Source organism: Mytilus galloprovincialis, chromosome 13 (assembly GCF_965363235.1).
Source record: "Mytilus galloprovincialis chromosome 13, xbMytGall1.hap1.1, whole genome shotgun sequence".
Taxonomy (NCBI): domain Eukaryota; kingdom Metazoa; phylum Mollusca; class Bivalvia; order Mytilida; family Mytilidae; genus Mytilus; species Mytilus galloprovincialis.
Genome location: NC_134850.1, coordinates 45010983 through 45032380, shown reverse-complemented (window position 1 = coordinate 45032380; position 21398 = coordinate 45010983). Strand labels below are relative to the sequence as shown.

The 21398-nt window shown below is 33.4% G+C and overlaps 1 protein-coding gene across 1 annotated transcript in view; it reads left to right on the top strand.

Moving 5' to 3' along the window:
- LOC143057950 (uncharacterized) overlaps window positions 1-15907 on the top strand; it is a 55916-nt gene extending 40009 nt beyond the window's left edge. The window contains exons 12-22 of the mRNA XM_076231421.1: window positions 611-647; window positions 1652-1942; window positions 2769-2810; window positions 4569-4714; window positions 5556-5754; window positions 6973-7089; window positions 8965-9119; window positions 9548-9658; window positions 10744-10864; window positions 12147-12240; window positions 12889-15907. Of these exons, the coding sequence (XP_076087536.1) occupies window positions 611-647; window positions 1652-1942; window positions 2769-2810; window positions 4569-4714; window positions 5556-5754; window positions 6973-7089; window positions 8965-9119; window positions 9548-9658; window positions 10744-10864; window positions 12147-12240; window positions 12889-13084 (1509 nt within the window). The 3' untranslated portion in view covers window positions 13085-15907. The remainder of the gene's footprint in view (window positions 1-610; window positions 648-1651; window positions 1943-2768; window positions 2811-4568; window positions 4715-5555; window positions 5755-6972; window positions 7090-8964; window positions 9120-9547; window positions 9659-10743; window positions 10865-12146; window positions 12241-12888) is intronic.
- The last annotated feature ends 5491 nt before the right edge of the window (window positions 15908-21398 follow it).

Sequence of the window (21398 nt, the reverse complement as noted above, 5' to 3'; positions counted from 1 at the left end):
AAAAGAAAAAAAAAGGGGGGGGGTCTAGTTAGCAACAAAAATAAACTTGTTTTCGACATTTATAAGGTGTCAATAGGAGATAATTTACCATTAAACAACTTTCAAAATCAATAGAAGTATGACACGGTAACGTTAGTGTATAAGCCTGTTATCCTTTTTTATATATTTTTTTGTCATCGCTGACTATACTTACGTCTCTTTACTTATGTTACACTTCTATTGATACTGATAAAACTTGTCGACAGCTGCCGTTTCCTACAAAGTGTTTTTGCTGACTTATGACGTCCCGATGTCATATTCCACTTCTTTTGATGCTGATAAAACTTGACCACATCAGTGGTTTCCTAGCAGGTGTTTTCCTATTGGTTTTATAACGATATATGTACAACTAAATCGAAATGTTAAAACTAGCTATTTGTCGTCGATGACTTATGAGGTTCTGATGTTATATAATTCAACTTCTTTTGATGGTGATGAAATTTGACGACAGCGGTAGTTTCCTCCAATGCGTTTTCTTATTGTTTTTATACCTGCATGACTGCATGTTCTACAAAAATCGAAATTTAAAGACTAGTTTTATGAGCTTATCATCTAATTGTTTTTGTTTTAGATCGGAACGGTTCAACACTTGCAAGGTATACAACAATGTAAGTTGATCATATTAGAATTATATTTACTTTGATTGGATCATGCATGTGTGTAACGGAACGGAATGTAGATGAGAGGCAACTGCCTACTGTTATGATGAGTTTATTTCGATTAACACATATTACAATGTCTTGACGACGTTATATTTGTGTTAAGTGATATTTGTTATTATTTTAGACAAGCCAATTACATTGTATTGAATTTCTGTCTATTCAAACTTTTTACCTCTACATTAGAATATTTGAAAAGACAAGTAATTCAATTGAAATTGTTGAATCGATATATACTTTCAAAATTAAATGAATGAGTATGGATCATTGCTGAAATGTGACTGTTCAAAGAACGGAGAATTGAGATACCTCAAACATAAAAGTTATTTTCTTCATCAACTTAAAAAATAGTGTGTTGGTCAGAATGTCTAGCATCTAAAGGTAAACAAACACAAAACACGCAAACGAAACTTCGTGAATTGGTTAAGAAATCGCATAATTTCGATCCCATGCAGTCAAGTATTAGACACCAAGCAAACGGTGCCGGCAAATTATATCTTTTTGATGGGAGACTTTTCAATTCATATTGAATTTGCAAGAAAGTTTCCGAAGAGTAATCGTGAGCTTATTGAGGGCAAGTTGATTTTTAAATCTACATACGGGAATCATAATTTGTATGTCCCACCTACGATGGTAGAGGGGCTTAATGTTTTTGGTCTGTGTGTCCGTTCGTTCATCTGTCCCACTTTAGGTTAAAGTTTTTGGTCAAAGAAGTTTTTGATGAAGTTGACGCCCAACTTGAAACCCAGTACACATGTTCCCTATGATATGATCTTTCTAATTTTAATGCCAAGTTAATTGTACCCCAATTGCACGGTTCACTGAACATAGAAAATGAAAGAGAGAGTGGGGCATCCGTGTACGGGGGACACATTCTTGTTTAGAACAAAGAAACCAAGTTATTTAAGTTATTTCCAAATTGTGCATGGTAATAAGTTAATTATTTATTATAGACTATAGCCCATCAAATATTACGGTGGTATCAACATCTTCCTCAAGTGTCAGCATTAAGTGGATCCAAGCAAAAACGTGTTATGAACGAGCTGGAATAGTCATCGTCTTATACAGACCTGACAATACAACAAAAGAGTATTCAGTGGACAAAGATGCTACAACCTTTCATCTTTCAGAATTATCATCTGTGACATCGTATTGGTTTCTGATGTACACAAAGTATGGAAACGACACAACTGTTGTTACCAGTGCAAGTCCTGCTAAATTTTCATTTTCAACACAAGAGAAAGGTAATTTTGATATATCTTTTAAAATGTATTAATAGAAAACTCTTGAATGACACAAAAGTAAAACGAGATCTCGATTTATTTTTCAAATTTGTGTTTTTTTGTTATCATACAACCATATGTATATTCAAAGGTACTACAGGTTGCAATTCTGTTAATATAGACAATGCCATTTCCAAAAGGAACTTTTCACGGCTTAAATTGTACCACTTGTGCTATTGAGACAATTAGGAAAAAACAAAACAAAAATAATTTCAAAGTCAAAACATGTAATTTACATTTTGAAGAGTATAATTGTTATACACATTTGATTTTACTGATGTTTACACTAGAAATGTTCTTCTAAAAGTAAGAAAGATTGCAATAATGATTCCTTTAACTCAAACTGGTATAATTTAACCATATTTTCCGTTCAGAACTGTGATATGAATTTGATGAAACAAATGACATTTTCTAGTATTTTGTCTTTTACTGATGGGTAGATTTGTGTTAAATTCTAAATCTCGGTAAACTAATCCATTTCTGTCCATTATTTTCTTAATCAAATGTTCATCCGATTCATACAAGACTTTTCAACAATTTATTCTTAAATACGTTTCCAAATATTCATTCATACTGTTACATATTTGTTGCGATGTAGACGTTTTGACTGGAGCACATTTTGTATGAAGCGTGGATGCCTACATAGACAAAATATAAATTATAAAAAAAATCTACTGTGAATAGAAAAATTAAAAATCATTCAAAATCTACTGAAACACAATATTGACGTTATATATACAATGCTAGCATAAGATGAGTTACTAATTTACGATTTTATAATTTTCAGTAACAGGTTTCCCAACATCTGTAATAGCAGGATTATCAGCAGGTTTGTTTGTATAATCCACTTTGAAGAAACTTTCTTTTCATAGAATCGTTTCAAATATATCTATATGAATTTCCATAATTTCAAAATGTTGTTTTTTAACATTAACACATTTGACTTTACTGATGTTTACACTAGAAATGTTCTTCTAAATGTAAGAAAGATTGCAATGATGATTCCTTTAACTCAAACAGGTATAATTTAACCATATTTTCCGTTCAGAACTGTGATATGAATTTTCTAGTATTTTGTCTTTTACTGATGGGTAGATTTGTGTTAAATTCTAAATCTCGGTAAACTAATCCATTTCTGTCCATTATTTTCTTAATCAAATGTTCATCCGATTCATACAAGACTTTTCAACAATTTATTCTTAAATATGTTTCCAAATATTCATTCATACTGTTACATATTTGTTGCGATGTAGACGTTTTGACTGGAGCACATTTTGTATGAAGCGTGGATGCCTACATAGACAAAATATAAATTATAAAAAAAATCTACTGTGAATAGAAAAATTAAAAATCATTCAAAATCTACTGAAACACAATATTGACGTTATATATACAATACTAGCACAAGATGAGTTACTAATTTACGATTTTATAATTTTCAGTAACAGGTTTCCCAACATCTGTAATAGCAGGAATATCAGCATGTTGTTTTTTAACATTAATACATTGAGGTGGCATACGCATTATTGTAATTGCACATTTATTTAATATGATTTTAAATATATACAATGCTACAGAATTTGTTTAACTATGATTAATGTCCGTATATTTAAAGTGTTTTGTGCAGGTAAAAATTATCATCTGTTTTGTTTGTTGTTGTTGGGTTTGTGTGGGTTTTTTTTTTGGGGGGGGGGGGTTGCACTTCAGTGTTTTGTTGTTCCTAAAGTAGTTGTGGTCCTGTTTGTTACAAGGGTTTGTTTTCTCTCAATCGATTTAGGTTTATTGAACAGCGGTATACTACAGTAACTGTTGTCTTTATTTACTGAGACCAAAACGTCGTAATGTGTAAAATATGAAAATCACAAAAAGCAAAAGACACGATAAACAGCCTGAAAAGAAAAGTCGAAATAATTGAAGGAAATTTTATCTTTACTGGTTACCGTAACTTGCAATAATAAAATTCACAAAATAAACAATCGAGCCATCCTCTTACTGATAGTATTAGCTACTTTGCTATAAATTCCAGTATTGAATGTATTGTTTCATTTAAAAATTTAAAAATCATTCAACTAGTAAACCTTCATGTATTTCGAAAGTTACAGCTATGCGTATAAAGTATTTTTGTGCAAAATATGTCGACTCTTTTAAAAGATGTTTAAAATGGTATGTCATTTGTATGTATGTAAGAGGTTAAATGTTCCTTTGAAATTGGCGTTGACATACTTGTTATGTTCTTTTATGGTGTATTGTCATCCAATATACACACTCGAAGGATGAATATTCAGATGTTTGTCGTTGTTCTAACTAGTTTTTTGCCTGGGTTTCTTTTATAGCGCGCATTGTTTAAAGTGCGAGAAACTCCTATCCCACAATTCATGTATATCTTGGTTATAACATTTCCCATTTTATGAGTGTTTTACTACTGTACTGCGATGAATGATCATACTTTTATAAATTCAGGGGGTATCAGTTAATTTAGAATCAATGCATTTTCATGTATCTTTAGTCATAGATGATTAGTTTTATGATTAACTGATTTTATAACACTGATTCTTAACTTAATCATAGGAAATGTCTACTTCCACAGGTTTTATTGTACTTCTAATAGTTATTATTGTCTTGGTACTACTTGGAAGAACTGGACGATTGCAACCAGCCAAACAACGTGTTACAGCCGGAATACGTACAGTTAGAAATACAATTCGAGTGCGACCAACAACGAATTCATTCAATGTAAGCGTGTTACATATTTTGTATAAAAATGTTCTCAACTGAAAAATCGGAAAATTCTTTCTAGGACATTTTAAGGAGAAAAGCCTATAAGGAAAAACATTTAGTTTGACCCTTCATTTTAAAATGCATTTACATTTATCAACAGACGAACTCATTTTAATAATATCATCAGAGTAAAATATAAAGTAAAAACCTAGTTTCACCATACTATGACAAATACAATCTACCGTAAATTGATTCCATGTGGATTGTTTTATAAAAGATGGAGGATGCAAAGGATGAAAGTTAGAAAGACAATCCAATAAATGACCAAATGAAACGAACAAACATACAAACAGCACTTTACAATACACAACACAATCACATTTGACGTTCTCCACTAAAATATGGCGATAAACTATGGTACTACAGAAGTGTAAACCGTTCCTGTTACAACAGTAGCACCCGTCGTTGTGCTTATTATTGTAGGTAAAAGTCTGATGATGAGTAACACCGAACAGCGTTTTTTATAAGCGACTAGCTAGCTGTTTACATGTACAATGACCACTTTTAAATGTACCTAGGTTCATTTTTCGGTGTATTTACTATCTACAGGTTCTAAATAAAAAAAAATGTCAAACAAGAGCGCATTGAAAATCTGTGAAATTCCAATTTGTTTAATCCATGCCTAAAGGGGATGTTACTTGATGAGGCAAAACTGCTTTCTCCTCCCGAAAACCTGTCTTCATTGGTGGTTTAGGTTTGTATAGTGGTTTTTGTCTTTTTCTGTTATACTAAGCATTTGATAACCACAATGGTATACTCTTGCTTTACATTTTAATATATATATTTTTTTTTCCAGAATCGGGCCATCGCTTCGAAGGAGGACGACGATATCTACTTCTACGGGGGCATGGAGATGAAGGAAAACAATATGAAAATATCGCGCAAAGATATATCACTTGAATCTGAATTGGCTCGGGGAAGATTTGCTGTGATTTTCCTGGCAAAGTATTACAATAAAAGGGAGTGCCATGAAGTTGTTGCTAAAACACTGAAAGGTATGATGTTTGGAATATAAAAGAGAGGCGGCAGATACCAGAGGAGCATTCAAACTCGTCAAACTTATTTTCATAAGTCTACAATAAACTGACAACGGCTTGGCTAAAAAAGAAAAAGACAAACAGACAAACAATTAATAGTACACAAAACACAACATAGAAATAAATGTCTTTGTCAAAAAATTTCTTTAAAACGTGACATGTGCTACAGTTAACTACACATTGTGGACTCTCAAATTTGTAAGGAACTATCTGACCAGTGGCCAGTATTATAGTGCTGGCATAATTATATAATACGTTTTATGGCCCACCTAGGGGCTTAATGTTTTTCGGTCTGTGGTACCGTTCGTTCGTCCGTACATTAGTCCGTCAGTCTGTTTCGCTTCAAATTAAAGTGTTTGGTCAGGGTAGTTTTTGATGAAGTTGAAGTTCAATCAATCTTAGTACACGTGTTCCCTATGACAAATTTCTAATTTTAATGCCAAATTTGAGTTTTGTCCCCAATTTCATAATCCACTAAAAAAGAAAATGATCGTGCGAGTGGGGCATCCGTGTACTCTTGACACATTCTATGTGCATAAGGGAATACAGATATCATAGATGTTATTATTCGGTCAAAACTGTCTCCTACCTATTAAGAGATTATTGTTGAAGTATATCCCCCTTACCCGTTTTACAATTGTTTGATCACGAGATCACCTGAATAAGGTTATTCCAGGGACACCTCATTAATTGTATCATTCTTCTTTTAATGTAAACGAATATTTCTTTAATTTACACAATAGTCATGTTTACTGGCATATTTGATCCAATTATGTTTGAAAATAGTCGTCTTGTTATCTGTCCTATAAATTGCAAAATACAATCGGTTCGTAACAATCGTCTTTGCTTTATTTTTAAGGATTGCGTTTTTACCATTTTATACAGGGAATTAATAGGCTTACAATTATCAATCATCAACTATCAATTTATTTTTTTTCTTTTTGGGGGGAAGGGGAGGGGGTCATAATTATCGGTATTACGGGTATACAAATTGAAGAGAAAAGTCGAAGAGAAATGTTTTTGAGTTGTGTTTGTTAATGAATCATCAATGTTTGGTGGCGATTATTAATCATAAACATTGGTTTAGGGCTCGTACGCTTCATCTTATATAAACCACTTCAGTTTGTTATTTGAACGAAACAGGTTGATCGGAGGTAATTTTCTCTTTTCATTCAGATGACCAGAGCGAAGATGCCATTATGAAAATGAAAGCGAAAATAAATTTCTACACTAAGAAAGTTGGTCGTCAAAAAAATGTCTTGGAGTTTATTGGCAGTGTTGAGGATGAAGTTCGTAAGTGTATAATCGACATACTAGATCAAATGGTTATTAACTGAGAAAAAAAGTCATCCTGTAAAATTCAGAATGGAAATGGGGAATATGTCAAAGAGACAATAATTCGACAAAAGGGCAGACAAAGGCCAATAAACAGCTGCGTCATGAGCGCATGATACGCCCGTCGTCTTGTGTGGAAGTTTTATGCAATAATCATAAATAGTTTCTGAGAAGTTTGAAGTTATAACCATATATTGTTTTGGAGATACGGCGGGACATGTGAACCCCCCCCTCCCCCCTTTCCTTCTTCTTATTTTTTTTAACAAAAAACTAAATATCACGTAAATAGAATTTTAAATCAAAACCAAAAAGTATACATATCTTAAGTTAGATATGGTGTCTTCCTCAATCTTGGATTTGGAAATACCAGAAAACTTTAATAAAATGTGCAAATTTTTAGAGTAGTAGGTAATTCATGTGTAAGAACTTACACTTCAATACAGAAAATGACATGTTTTATAATATTTATGGTTGTATTTGACAAAAAACAGAAAACTTATGTTTGATTATTTTTTTTCCAACTTTGCCACATAAGGGGAGGCAACTCAAATGCAAGGGCAGATAATTTAGATTAATAAGATACTTTTACAATAGAATGTGTTAGGAATTTACCTATTTTATATTGTAGCAAGAAAACGGGTCCGGTGACCCCATTTTTTCTTTTTCTTAACTGAAAGCATACTATAAAAGCTATCTTCTCATATGTTATCTCAAAATTCTATGGTGTAGTTTAAGCTTTTTTGCAGAAAATTGGGTTTTCCATGCATAATCTATACAAAATCTGTCAATTTTGAACACCGTGTAGCGTGAAAATAAGCCCGGTGATCCATTCTTTTTATTATTTTTTTTAAAAAGGCATGACATAAACTACATTTTGGCAAATTATTAAAAAATTCTATGAATAAAAATTTAGACACCCCATCTACCTTAAGTTTTAAGCAATAATCATAAATCGCTTTTGAGATACGGCGCGACATGTAAAAAAACCCTCCCCTTTTTACAAAATACTCAATAACTCAAAAATCAAATTTTGAATCATCATCAAAAAGTATACAGATCTTCAGATTAATTTAACTAAGAAGTGTGTAAAGTTTTAAGCAATAATAAAAAATCGTTTTTGAGATACGGTGCGACATGTGAAAAAACACCCCTGTTTTAGTTACAAAGTGCCGTAGCTCAAAAAGTTTTAATCTTATTTTCACCAAAAAGTATACAGATCATTTGACCATCCTAAGAAACAACTATAATAAGTTTCATGAAATTTTGATTAGTTGTTCTCAAGTTACGGTGCGACATGTTTACGCCGGACAGATGGACAGACAGACGGACGGACACCGGACATTTGTATACCACAAAACGTCCCGTCAAAATTTTGACGGGCGTATAAAAATGAGTGAATACAGTTCTGACTTTACAAAGGCAGATTGAGATTAAACGGATTAAAGTCTCGACACTGACCTTTGACATTTTAAACATTAGCAAATACTCTCAACACTGACCTTTGACATTTTAAACATTAGAAAAGCCATTACAATATGAATAGTCACAGGGTTTTTTTTTATCAAAAATACAATGAATCGTCTTCCGACTGAATTTAGTTTTTGCGTGTGTGTACAGAAATGTTTTCAATTGTTTATATTTCAACGAATATCAAAGGCGTAAGTTTGATATCCATTTAAATTGATATTTTATAGTGTTGTGTTAACCAAGGTTCCGTTTTAACGGTCGTACTATGATCTTTATTTGTTTACTGTTTACAAATTGTGACTTGTATAGAGAGAGTTATCTCATTGGAACTCATACCACATCTTCTTATATCTTATTATACACCAGGTGGACCAATTATGATACTTGAATATTGTTCGAAGGGGGTTCTGAAGCAATTTCTAGAAGCAATTAGGTCAAACCTGTCCAAAGACATTGAAGAGAAACTTTTTAGAATGGTATTTGGAATATGCCAAGGAATGAACTTTTTAGCATCAAAGCAAGTAAGTGTGAATAACTTAGACAAGTGTAAGATGTACTCGAAAAAATATTAACTACATATCCGCTCAAAATATCTTGTCATGATTGATCTTGATATGTAAATGAATGGAATACAATTATTATGTTGGATATATTGGTCATACATTTAACCGTTAGTAAAAGTAATACATGCAAAATTTGAAATGCGTAGATTTGCTCCTTAATTTTATGAACTGTCTATCGAACATAATCTATATTTTTTATTTCTCTTGGACAAAGAAAAGTTTCAATATAAAAACAACTGTTCAATACAAACATATAATAAGTTAAAAGTCGGGAAACAGCTATATACAACTAAAGTTTTAGCTTGCTGCTTGTTCTTGGCCTTTATTATGAAATGACACATTTTTAGTCAATAATCTTTACATTTAAATTGGTATTTTTCTCTAAGGTTGTTCACAGACGTTTGGCTGCAAGAAACATATTACTGAATAGCATACTAGAACCAAAGATCACAGGATTTGGCCCAGACCCTAGTTATGACGAAGGGGAGGACAACTCTGTAAGTGTTCACATGCAAATATATAGCTCAATGGTGTTTCGAATGGTTGCTGTCACATTGACGTTTAACTTCAATCCTGTTTTATTAATAAGTTACATATTATGTTTAAGTGCTATTTTGATTTACTAACAGTGAGTCAATATCACACTGCTGGTTCGCTGTTAATCGCCTTGGGTATTATCATCTTAGACGGCAGTGATTCAGGGTTAATATAATTCACATTATTCCATATTGATAAAATTCTAGTAGTTTTTTTTATATGAATGGGATTTTGAATAAATAATCATATTCACCTGCGAAAAGTATATTCACCGCGCAAAACGTCGCGTGCTTTTACGTGCATAATTTTGGGAAAACGTTTGATGTACCATTTGTTTTGGTAAATAATTGCCATTCCATACATTTCTCTCGGAATATGGAATAAAACAATTACTCTCTTTTGTTTCGGTAAATGTGTGGTTTAATTGACTTTTGAAAAACACCTATTCACTTCGGCCTTAGTGAAAATCATTTTTTCAAAAGTCAATAAAACTACATATTTACCTCATCAAAAGACAGCAATTGTATAATATTCTTTTTCAAATCTGTGTTCGTTTGCCGTTCTGGTGAATTACAAAAAAATGTACCATTTAAGGACTGACAGACCTCGCACTTCATGAAATTCATGAAACTTAATCATTTCGTCAAGATAGACTATTTTGAGCTGATAATTGGTATTAAAGTTAATAAGGATGAGTATGTCGAGTATTTCAAAACCCCAGTACAGAATCAAAACCGTACATCAATAGCAAATCCAACTTGTACGCAAAGAACCGGTGGTCTCTTAATCTAAGAGTACTGCTGATTGGTTTGTCTGACTTATTCCACGACTATCTAGACATATTGACTACCAAAGACGTTATAAAAAAGTACTTAATTTCATTTACTGTGTATGTTAAATATGAATCCATGGCACAATACAGTATAATAGTATGCAACTTGTAATATTCATGTTTTTACTTTTTGTATGTACATTAATTTATCAGTTTTGCATCTTACATGTAGCAGCTAGTGTGCAAATTTATTACTAGGACATTATTTTTTAGGGGAATGAACGAATTCCAATCAAGTGGGTGGCTCCAGAATGTATGAAGTCAACACAACATGCCAATGAGCTGAGCGACGTTTGGTCTTTCGGAATTGTCATGTGGGAAATATTCTCACTAGGTAGAATAATAAAATAATGATAAGTCCTACTCTGTCAAGGTATTCAAACACATACATGTATACAATCAATAATTATTTGAGCAGTCAAAGTAAGTAAACAGTACAATTTTCTAACCTCGAACGACTCCGAGGAGGTACGGAATCGACTGAGTCTTGACGAAAGCTTCAAGTATACACAGTCATCGACTATTCAAAGTTATAATGAAGATATATCTGCAAGTGATTTGAAATTATTTCAATTAAAATAAACCCGGAAAAATACAATAAAACCAAAAATGATACAGTATGTCGAGTTTTGAAAATTATCATTTTCAATTTATTATTTAGTGGTTCCGGTCGTAATATGTACTTTTCGAAAATTGGTTATACCACGTCATTATTTGATATTATATTTGTATAGATGTATTTATATATATATATATATATATATATATCTGTTACACATACTCTATCTTACTTTAAAGTTGTGTGTTAAAATTACAACCGTATGGCGAATATTGACTGCATGTTCAGGACAAGAACGATTTAAGAATAAATCAAAAAGGTCTATACTGTAAAATTGACCTATCGGACTAGAAGGCAGCACATTTATATATGGAACGCCATGACTGCATACATCAAACATCATCATCACCATCACCGATCATCATCTTCATCAACAAAAACGTATAATGTTGTGACCACTGCATATACTGTTGTGACCACTTCATATAATGTTGTGACCATTGCATATAATGTTTGGACCACTGCGTATAATGTTGTGAACACTTCGTTTAATGTTGTGAGCACTGCATATAATGTTGTGAGCACTACATATAATGGTGTGAGCACTGCATATAATGTTGTGAACACTGCATATAATGGTGTGAGCACTGCATATAATGGTGTGAGCACTGCATATAATGTTGTGAGCACTGCATATAATGTTGTGAGCACTGCATATAATGGTGTGAGCACTGCATATAATGCTGATCATTAACATAAGGCAGTCATGGCGTTCCACATACATTTAGACCACCACTGGAAACATATGATTTAAATATAGAAACAGAAGCACATACATGCTTATTCAGGACGAGAACGATTTGTCAATTAATCCAAGAGGAATATTTTGTAAAATTGACCGATTTGACTCAAAGTAAGAATATTTATCCTGTCACTCGAAAAAGAAAAACGTGATAAAAGATAAGAACAGAAGTATGTGAATGCATTAAATTGGAAACAAATAAAACATTGAAATATATTAAAAATAATTCTATTTATCAATAATTATAATTATCAGGTGAAACACCATACCCCGGATTGCAGAGCAGAGAAGTCCCTGGGAAAATAAAAATAGGCTATAAGATGGCGAAACCAGAACTTTGTGATGATGAGTATGTATAAATATTTGACGTATCTAATCATAGCTATTTAAAACAGTTGAGAATAATTTGTTCTATCAGAGACATATATATGTGTATATATGTCTCTCTGGTTCTATTTAAGTCATTGATGTGTAAATTGCTAACAAACTGAATGAAGAAGGACTTTATGTAAAGTTTGTGAGTCAGTAACCACGTTTAAAGAGTAATAACGTCTAGAAAAAAAATATGCTTAATTGCTGTAAAACATATAATAATTCTAAAATCCATTTAGCTCATTCATGAAATTTTCAAAATTTTAGTTTGTTGTAAATTTATACATTTTCCAAGCTCAAATGCATTATTTCTTTTTATTAATCATTATAATAGAAATAACAGTTACTTTGTATTTGGTTTTTTTTTCTATCTCAATTTGCTTGAACCCCTTGATCCGATGCATCTGATTCGCGCATGAATAGATCACATTGCAAGGAAGGTTGCGAAAATAGTTTCGTCAACACTGTCTTTCATTAAACCAAGAAATAAAATGCTAAAGGACCAACCCCGTTCAAGTCTTTATAGATATACAAACGATATAAGAATTATAAAAGAATAAGCCTTATTTCATCCACAGTTAATGCAAATTTTAATATTAGTATTCATAAGATTAATATTTTTTAGATTCTATGAAGTAATGCTGAAATGTTGGCACTATGATCCTCGGAAACGTTCAGGTTTTGAACAACTGAAGGAACAAATGAATACCATGTTCACCGAGGCTCCTGGGGATGATTATTACTACAGAACAAACGATCTGTACGTCAATCAATTTGATGAGCACAAAGAATGCCATTCATATGTAAATTTTAAAAGATAATAGACACAGCTTGAACAATTGCATTGTTTTCATATACTTGTATCGCCTTTTTAGCTCACCTGGCCCAAAGGGCCAAGTGAGCTTTTCTCATCACTTGGCGTCCGTCGTCCGTCGTCGTTAACTTTTACAAAAATCTTCTCCTCTGAAACTACTAGGCCAAATCAAATCAAACTTGACCACAATCATCATTTGGGTATCTAGTTTAAATCATGTGTGGGGTGACCCGGTCAACCAACCAAGATGGCCGACATGGCTAAGAATAGAACATACGGGTAAACTGTAGATATTTGCTTATAACTCTGAAACCAAAGCATTTAGAGCAAATCTGACAGGAGTAAAATTGTTTTTCAAGTCGAGATCTATCTGTCCTGAAATTTTCAGATGAATCGGACAAATGGTTGTTGGGTTGCTGCCCCTAAATTGGTAATTTTAAGGAAATTTTGATGTTTTTTATTATTATTTTGAATATTATTGTAGATACAGATAAACTGTAAACAGCAATAATTTTCAGCAAAGTAAGATCTTCAAAATAGGTCAACATGACTAAAATTGTCAGTTAACCCCTTAAGGAGATATTGCCCTTTATAGTAAATTTTTAACAATTTTCTTAAATTTTGTAATTTTTTGTAAATTTTTACCAAATATTTTCCTCTGTTACTAATGGGCCAAGTTCATAATCAGTACATGGTAATAAGCTGAGAACATATAGACAGCTTAAAGAAAATTATAAATTGGAAAACTATTTATTGTTAAATATAGACAGAAAAGTAATAGGGCATTTTGCTAAAATTCGTATTAGTAACAGTGTTCTTAGAATTGAACAAGGGCGTCACACTAAAACCCCTGTAGAAGAAAGAATTTGTCCTTTGTGCTTCTTAGAAGTTGAAGATGAATTTCATTTCACTTTAAAATGTACAAAACTAAATATAATTAGAGACCAACTGTTTTCCAAAATTAGTGAAATAGTTCCCTCTTTTTTAAATATGACTAATGAAGCAAGATTTAAATTTTTATATACGTGTGTTGAGACTGATATAATTAGAATTATTGTTAAATTTATAAGCGACATGTACATTTCTAGAAATGCTTTATTAAGCACTAAATAACTTTGTGGTACCACCTCCTCATATAATGTTTATGAAATTGCTATGATATATATATGTTTGTATTTTTGTGTATAACAAATTTGTATTGTCTTGGTATCAATCCTGTAATTTTGGATTTTAAACCAATAAAAATTACTTACTTACTTACTTACTTACTTACTTATAGATAGAGATAATTGTAAGTAGCAAGAACAAGCAAACAAATTACCATCACCAAAATACAATTTTGTCATGAATACATCTGTGTCCTTTGTTAAACATGCACAAAGACCAAGGTGAGCGACACAGGCTCTTTGGAACCTCTAGTTTTTTTATTATGATAGAAATAAATCGTTGATTTAAAAGTAGTAGTGTAGCACTGCATACTGTTACATCATGTTCAAATGATTGATCGAGAATTCGATTAAAGCTGAGAACAACAGAAACAGAAAAACTAACTATCATATTGAAAGAATTATTTCAAGAACGTTTTATTATAGCTTAAAAAATGCATGTTTGGTATTCTTTTATTGCTTTTAATTCTCTTTAGGTCACCAGGTCCACTGGGGCAAGTGAGCTTTTCTCATCACTTGGATTTCGTCGTCCGTTAACTTGTACAAAATTTTTCCCCTCTTAAACTACTGGGCCAAATTTAACCAAACCTTGCCATAACCACCACTAGGGTATCTACTTTAAAAATGTGTCCGATAACCTTGCCTGCCAATCAACATGGCCGCAAAGGCTTAAAATGGCACATAGAGATAAAATGCAGTTTTAGCGTATAATTCTGAAACTAAAGCATTTATCTAGCAAAACTTAGGTTCACTGACTGATGTTTATCAGGTTTAGATCTATCTGCCCTTAAACTTTCAGACGAATCAGACAACCTGTTGTTGGGTTGAATTGATTAAAGGAAGTTTTGCAGTTTTTTATTATCTTAATTATCATTAAAGATAAAGATAGAAATAGCGGTTTACTATATAAGTCTAAGGGAAATTGTAAAAGAAAACCCAGTTCCACGTGGATACAACTTAATAAAAACTAATATAGATTATGATAAGGGGTCTTTAGTAATTAGTGTAAGACTTAAATAGGATGACCTGCTTTAATTTAACTACTAGGCCAAATTTAACCAAACTTGGCCGCAATTATTATAATTACTATTTATTATGATTTTAACCTTATTTTACATGATTTTCAAAAATACAGAAGATACAGGTGAGCGACACAGGCTCTTGAGAGCCTCTAGTTTTATTTTACTGTTATATAAAATATTGTACGGCGCTTCATTATTCAAAATCAAAGAATTGACAGAAGAGCACAAATTAAATTGATGATGTCAACAGTAAAAAAAAAGGGGGGGGACGCAGCCGTTTTACAATTATATCGAGTTTTTTTTGGGGAAACTAAAGTTTACCTCCAGATGCTTAAATTGAAATAAATAAATAAAAATAATTATATGTATTTATAAATCACGATAAACTAATGCAGCTTAATAGAAAAGTAAAGCGTTCCTCTTTTTATTGAAACCACCACACGTCTCTCAATATCAAACATGTTTAGTTGTAAGAGTTTTTAAATTAGTTGAATTGTCAGTCAACACCTCAATGGATATTGATCGGGATATTGACATATTACAATAAGTTACTCTTAACTGTTATCATATATTTAACAATGTCTAATTAAAAATCACTTGTACATCATTTTCCATCAATAAAAATTCAATCTTTGAAAACAATGGTTGTTAGACGACCTGGAATTTATGAAGGTGGAAATCAACAAACGTTGGTCATGGTCATATAATGGTACGGTGGCAGAATGCGGCCATGAAAGAAAAAAAAATTATGTTGTTCCCTCAAGATACTATGTCGTTCCCTCAAGATGCTATGTCGTTCCCACAAGATAGTTATCTCGTTCCCTCAAGATACTATGTCGTTCCCTCAAGATAGTTATCTCGTTCCCTCAAGATACTATGTCGTTCCCTCAAGATGTTATGTTGTTCCCTCAAGATAGTTATCTCGTTCCCTCAAGATGCTATGTCGTTCCCTCAAGATACTATGTCGTTCCCTCAAGATGTTATGTTGTTCCCTCAAGATAGTTATCTCGTTCCCTCAAGATACTATGTCGTTCCCTCAAGATAGTTATCTCGTTCCCTCAAGATAGTTATCTCGTTCCCTCAAGATACTATGTCGTTCCCTCAAGATGTTATGTTGTTCCCTCAAGATAGTTATCTCGTTCCCTCAATATACTATGTCGTTCCCTCAAGATGTTATGTTGTTCCCTCAAGATGCTATGTCGTTCCCTCAAGATACTATGTTGTTCCCTCAAGATAGTTATCTCGTTCCCTCAAGATTTTAAAATTGTATTGATATATGATTCATTTCGCCCTTCGAAGCGGAACTGTAGACGTGGCCAGATCCCAAAAGTAGAATATTTACATAATAATAATGATATAATAATTCTGTATTTAAAGAGAATAACTGAGAGGGGATAGGAGGGGTCCTGATCCAGAAATCCCGGGCTTAAAAACACGAAATCTCGAAATCCCGAATTTAAATAAAGTAAATCCCGACGTCCCGTAATCCGAAAAAAAGAATTCCCGGATCCGAAAGGGTCAATCCCGAAATCCCGAGCTTAAAAACACCCGATCCCGGAGTCCCAGTAAAGGTAGCACTCCACAGTTAGATGTGTAGTTTCGTATTTTGGACCCTAAGGATTTTTCAAATATAAGAGCTAGTGTGCAATAAAATTCATTTTTGGATAGCTGAGTATTCAAATAGCCTTCGTATTGGGTTTATATGAACATCAAGATCATATAATGTATGTAATATAGGCTGTTTTCTGTATGACAGTCCGTATTTGTATGTCCATACCAAACATTGGTCCGGCAATTTTTGTAATGTTTTTTTCCGACTTTTTGTCGCACGAACTTTGTGATTAGATTTTACGAAAAAATTAGGCGAAAGACACCCATTTTTTATTTGATCATTAGGAAGATTTATGAAAACAGTTTCTTAAAAGGTATCACTCAAAGGCATTGAAGTTCTAGTTTGATCCAAATTTTGGGGGGATATGTGACATGCATGTTTACCCCCTTTTTGTAATATTTTATGGTAAATAAATGCAGAATGTTGCCATGGATACACAGAAAAAGGAATTATTTTTCACCCTTTTAACATTTGAAAATTAAATCTAAGGAAGATACTGATTACATACACATGCACATGTACAACACAAACAGTTAGGTTAGTGTATTAGAAATCCAGGAATAGGAGATGATAAAACATTTTGTGGCTCATTTTTAATTTTATTTTCAAAGAGGGTGGTAAAGTGTTATTTTCGTGCAACGTTTTCGGCCTTTTCATTTTACGTGTTTTCGTGATTTGGTGTTTTATTTCTCGTTTTCTCGTGTTTGGTTCGATATGCGTGCTTCGTATTTCCCCTTATTTATTTTCCGTGTTTCGTGTCGGTGGTCTTAATTTCTCGTTCTTGCATTGTTCCGCATTTGATTAAAAAGAGAATTGGAAGTAACTCCACGTCTTTACTCCACCGTTTCGAAGTTGGAAATAAAGAATAAATCAATATAATTGTATTGCTATGTTGAGGGAACGAGATAACTATCTTGAGGGAACGACATAATATCTTGAGGGAACGAGATAGCTATCTTGAGGGAACGACATAGTATCTTGAGGGAACGAGATAACTATCTTGTGGGTACGACATATCATCTTGAGGGAACGACATAGTATCTTGAGGGAACAACATAACATCTTGAGGGAACGACATAGTATCTTGAGGGAACGAGATAATTATCTTGAGGGAACGAGATAACTATCTTGAGAGAACGACATAGTATCTTGAGGGAACGAGATAATTATCTTGAGGGAACGAGATAACTATCTTGAGGGAACGACATAGAATCTTTAGGGAAGGAGATAACTATCTTGTGGGAACGACATAGCATCTTGAGGGAACGACATAGTATCTTGAGGGAACAACATAATTTTTTTTTCTTTCATGGCCGCATTCTGCCACCGTATAATGGGGCCTAGGTTAAAATCCAAATTATTTATCTGTGTGACAAAACTATATCAGGGCCTTTTATACGGTGGCAGAATGCTACGGTGGCAGAATGCTACGGTGGCAGAATGCTACGGTGGCAGAATGCTACGGTGGCAGAATGCGGCCATGAAAGAAAAAAAAATTATGTTGTTCCCTCAAGATACTATGTCGTTCCCTCAAGATGCTATGTCGTTCCCACAAGATAGTTATCTCGTTCCCTCAAGATACTATGTTGTTCCCTCAAGATAGTTATCTCGTTCCCTCAAGATACTATGTCGTTCCCTCAAGATAGTTATCTCGTTCCCTCAAGATAATTATCTCGTTCCCTCAAGATGCTATGTCGTTCCCTCAAGATATTATGTTGTTCCCTCAAGATTTTATGTTGTTCCCTCAAGATAGTTATCTCGTTCCCTCAAGATACTATGTCGTTCCCTCAAGATACTATGTCGTTCCCTCAAGATAGTTATCTCGTTCCCTCAAGATAGTTATCTCGTTCCCTCAAGATACTATGTCGTTCCCTCAAGATGTTATGTTGTTCCCTCAAGATAGTTATCTCGTTCCCTCAAGATAGTTATCTCGTTCCCTCAAGATGCTATGTCGTTCCCTCAAGATACTATGTTGTTCCCTCAAGGTAGTTATCTCGTTTCCTCAAGATTTTAAAATTGTATTGATATATGATTCATTTCGCCCTTCGAAGCAGAACTGTAGACGTGGCCAGATCCCAAAAGTAGAATATTTGCATAATAATAATGATATAATAATTCTGTATTTAAAGAGAATAACTGAGAGGGGATAGGAGGGGTCCTGATCTAAAAAGCCTGGGCTTAAAAACACGAAATCTCGAAATCCCGAATTTAAATAAAGTAAATCCCGACGTCCGGTAATCCCAAAAAAAAGAATTCCCGGATCCGAAAGGGTCAATCCCGAAATCCCGAGCTTAAAAACACCCGATCACGGAGTCCCAGTAAAGGTAGCACTCCACAGTTAGATGTGTAGTTTCGCATTTTTGCTCCTGAGGATTTTTCAAATATAAAAGCTAGTGTGCAATAAAATTCATTTTTGGATAGCTGAGTATTAAAATAGCCTTCGTCTTGGGTTTATATGAACATCAAGATTATATAATGTATGTAATATAGGCTGTTTTCTGTATGACAGTCCGTATTTGTATGTCCATACCATACATTGGTCCGGCAATATTTGTAATGTTTTTTTCCAACTTTTTGTCGCACGAACTTTGTGATTAGATTTTACGAAAAAATTAGGCGAAAGACACCCATTTTTTATTTGATCATTGGGAAGATTTATGAAAACAGTGTCTAAAAAGGTATCACTCAAAAGCATTGAAATTCTAGTTTGATCCAAATTTTGGGGGGGAAATGTGACATGCATGTTTACCCCCTTTTTGCAATATTTTATGGGAAATAAATGCAAAATGTTGCCATGGATACACAGAAAAGGAATTATTTTTCACCCTTTTAACATTTGAAAATTAAATCTAAGGAAGATACTGATTACATACATATGCACATGTAAAACACAAACAGTTAGGTTAATGTATTAGAAATCCAGGAATAGGAGATGATAAAACATTTTGTGGCTCATTTTTAATTTTATTTTCTAAGAGGGTGGTGAAGGGTTATTTTCGTGCAACGTTTTCGGCCTTTTCATTTTACGTGTTTTCATGATTTGGTGTTTTATTTCTAGTTTTCTCGTGTTTGGTTCGATGTGCGTGCTTCGTATTTCCCCTTATTTATTTTCCGTGTTTCGTGTCCGTGCTCTTAATTTCTCGTTCTTGCATTGTTCCGCATTTGATTAAAAAGTGAATTGGAAGTAACTCCACGTCCTTACTCCACCGTTTCGAAGTTGGAAATAAAGAATAAATCAATATTATTGTATTTGCTATGTTGAGGGAACGAGATAACTATCTTGAGGGAACGACATAGTATCTTGAGGGAACGAGATAATTATCTTGAGGGAACGACATAGTATCTTTAGGGAACGAGATAACTATCTTATGGGAACGACATAGAATCTTGAGGGAACGACATAGTATCTTGGGGGAACAACATAACATCTTGAGGGAACGACATAGTATCTTGAGGGAACGAGATAATTATCTTGAGGGAACGAGATAATTATCTTGAGGGAACGAGATAACTATCTTGAGGGAACGACATAGTACCTTGAGGGAACGAGATAACTATCTTGTGGGAACGACATAGAATCTTGAGGGAACGACATAGTATCTTGAGGGAACAACATAATTTTTTTTTCTTTCATGGCCGCATTCTGCCACCGTAGAATGCGGCCATGGAAGAAAAAAAAATATGTTTTTCCCTCAAGATACTATGTCGTTCCCTCAAGATGCTATGTCGTTCCCACAAGATAGTTATCTCGTTCCCTCAAGATACTATGTCGTTCCCTCAAGATAGTTATCTCGTTCCCTCAAGATACTATGTCGTTCCCTCAAGATAGTTATCTCGTTCCCTCAAGATAAGTATCTCGTTCCCTCAAGATACTATGTCGTTCCCTCAAGATGTTATGTTGTTCCCTCAAGATACTATGTCGTTCCCTCAAGATGATATGTCGTTCCCACAAGATAGTTATTTCGTTCCCTCAAGATACTATGTCGTTCCCTCAATATAGTTATCTCGTTCCCTCAAGATACTATGTCGTTCCCTCAAGATAGTTATCTCGTTCCCTCAACATAGCAATACAATTATATTGATTTATTCTTTATTTCCAACTTCGAAACGGTGGAGTAAGACATGGAGTTACTTTAAATTCACTTTTTAATCAAATGCGGAACAATGCAAGAACGAGAAATTAAGACCAACGACACGAAACACGGAAAATAAATAAGGGGAAATACGAAGCACGCACATCGAACCAAACACGAGAAAACGAGAAATAAAACACCAAATCAAGAAAACACGTAAAATGAAAAGGCCGAAAACGTTGCACGAAAATAACCCTTTACCACCCTCTTAGAAAATAAAATTAAATATGAGCCACAAAATGTTTTATCATCTCCTATTCCTGGATTTCTAATACATTAACCTAACTGTTTGTGTTGTACATGTGCATATGTATGTAATCAGTATCTTCCTTAGATTTAATTTTCAAATGTTAAAAGGGTGAAAAATAATTCCTTTTCTGTGTATCCA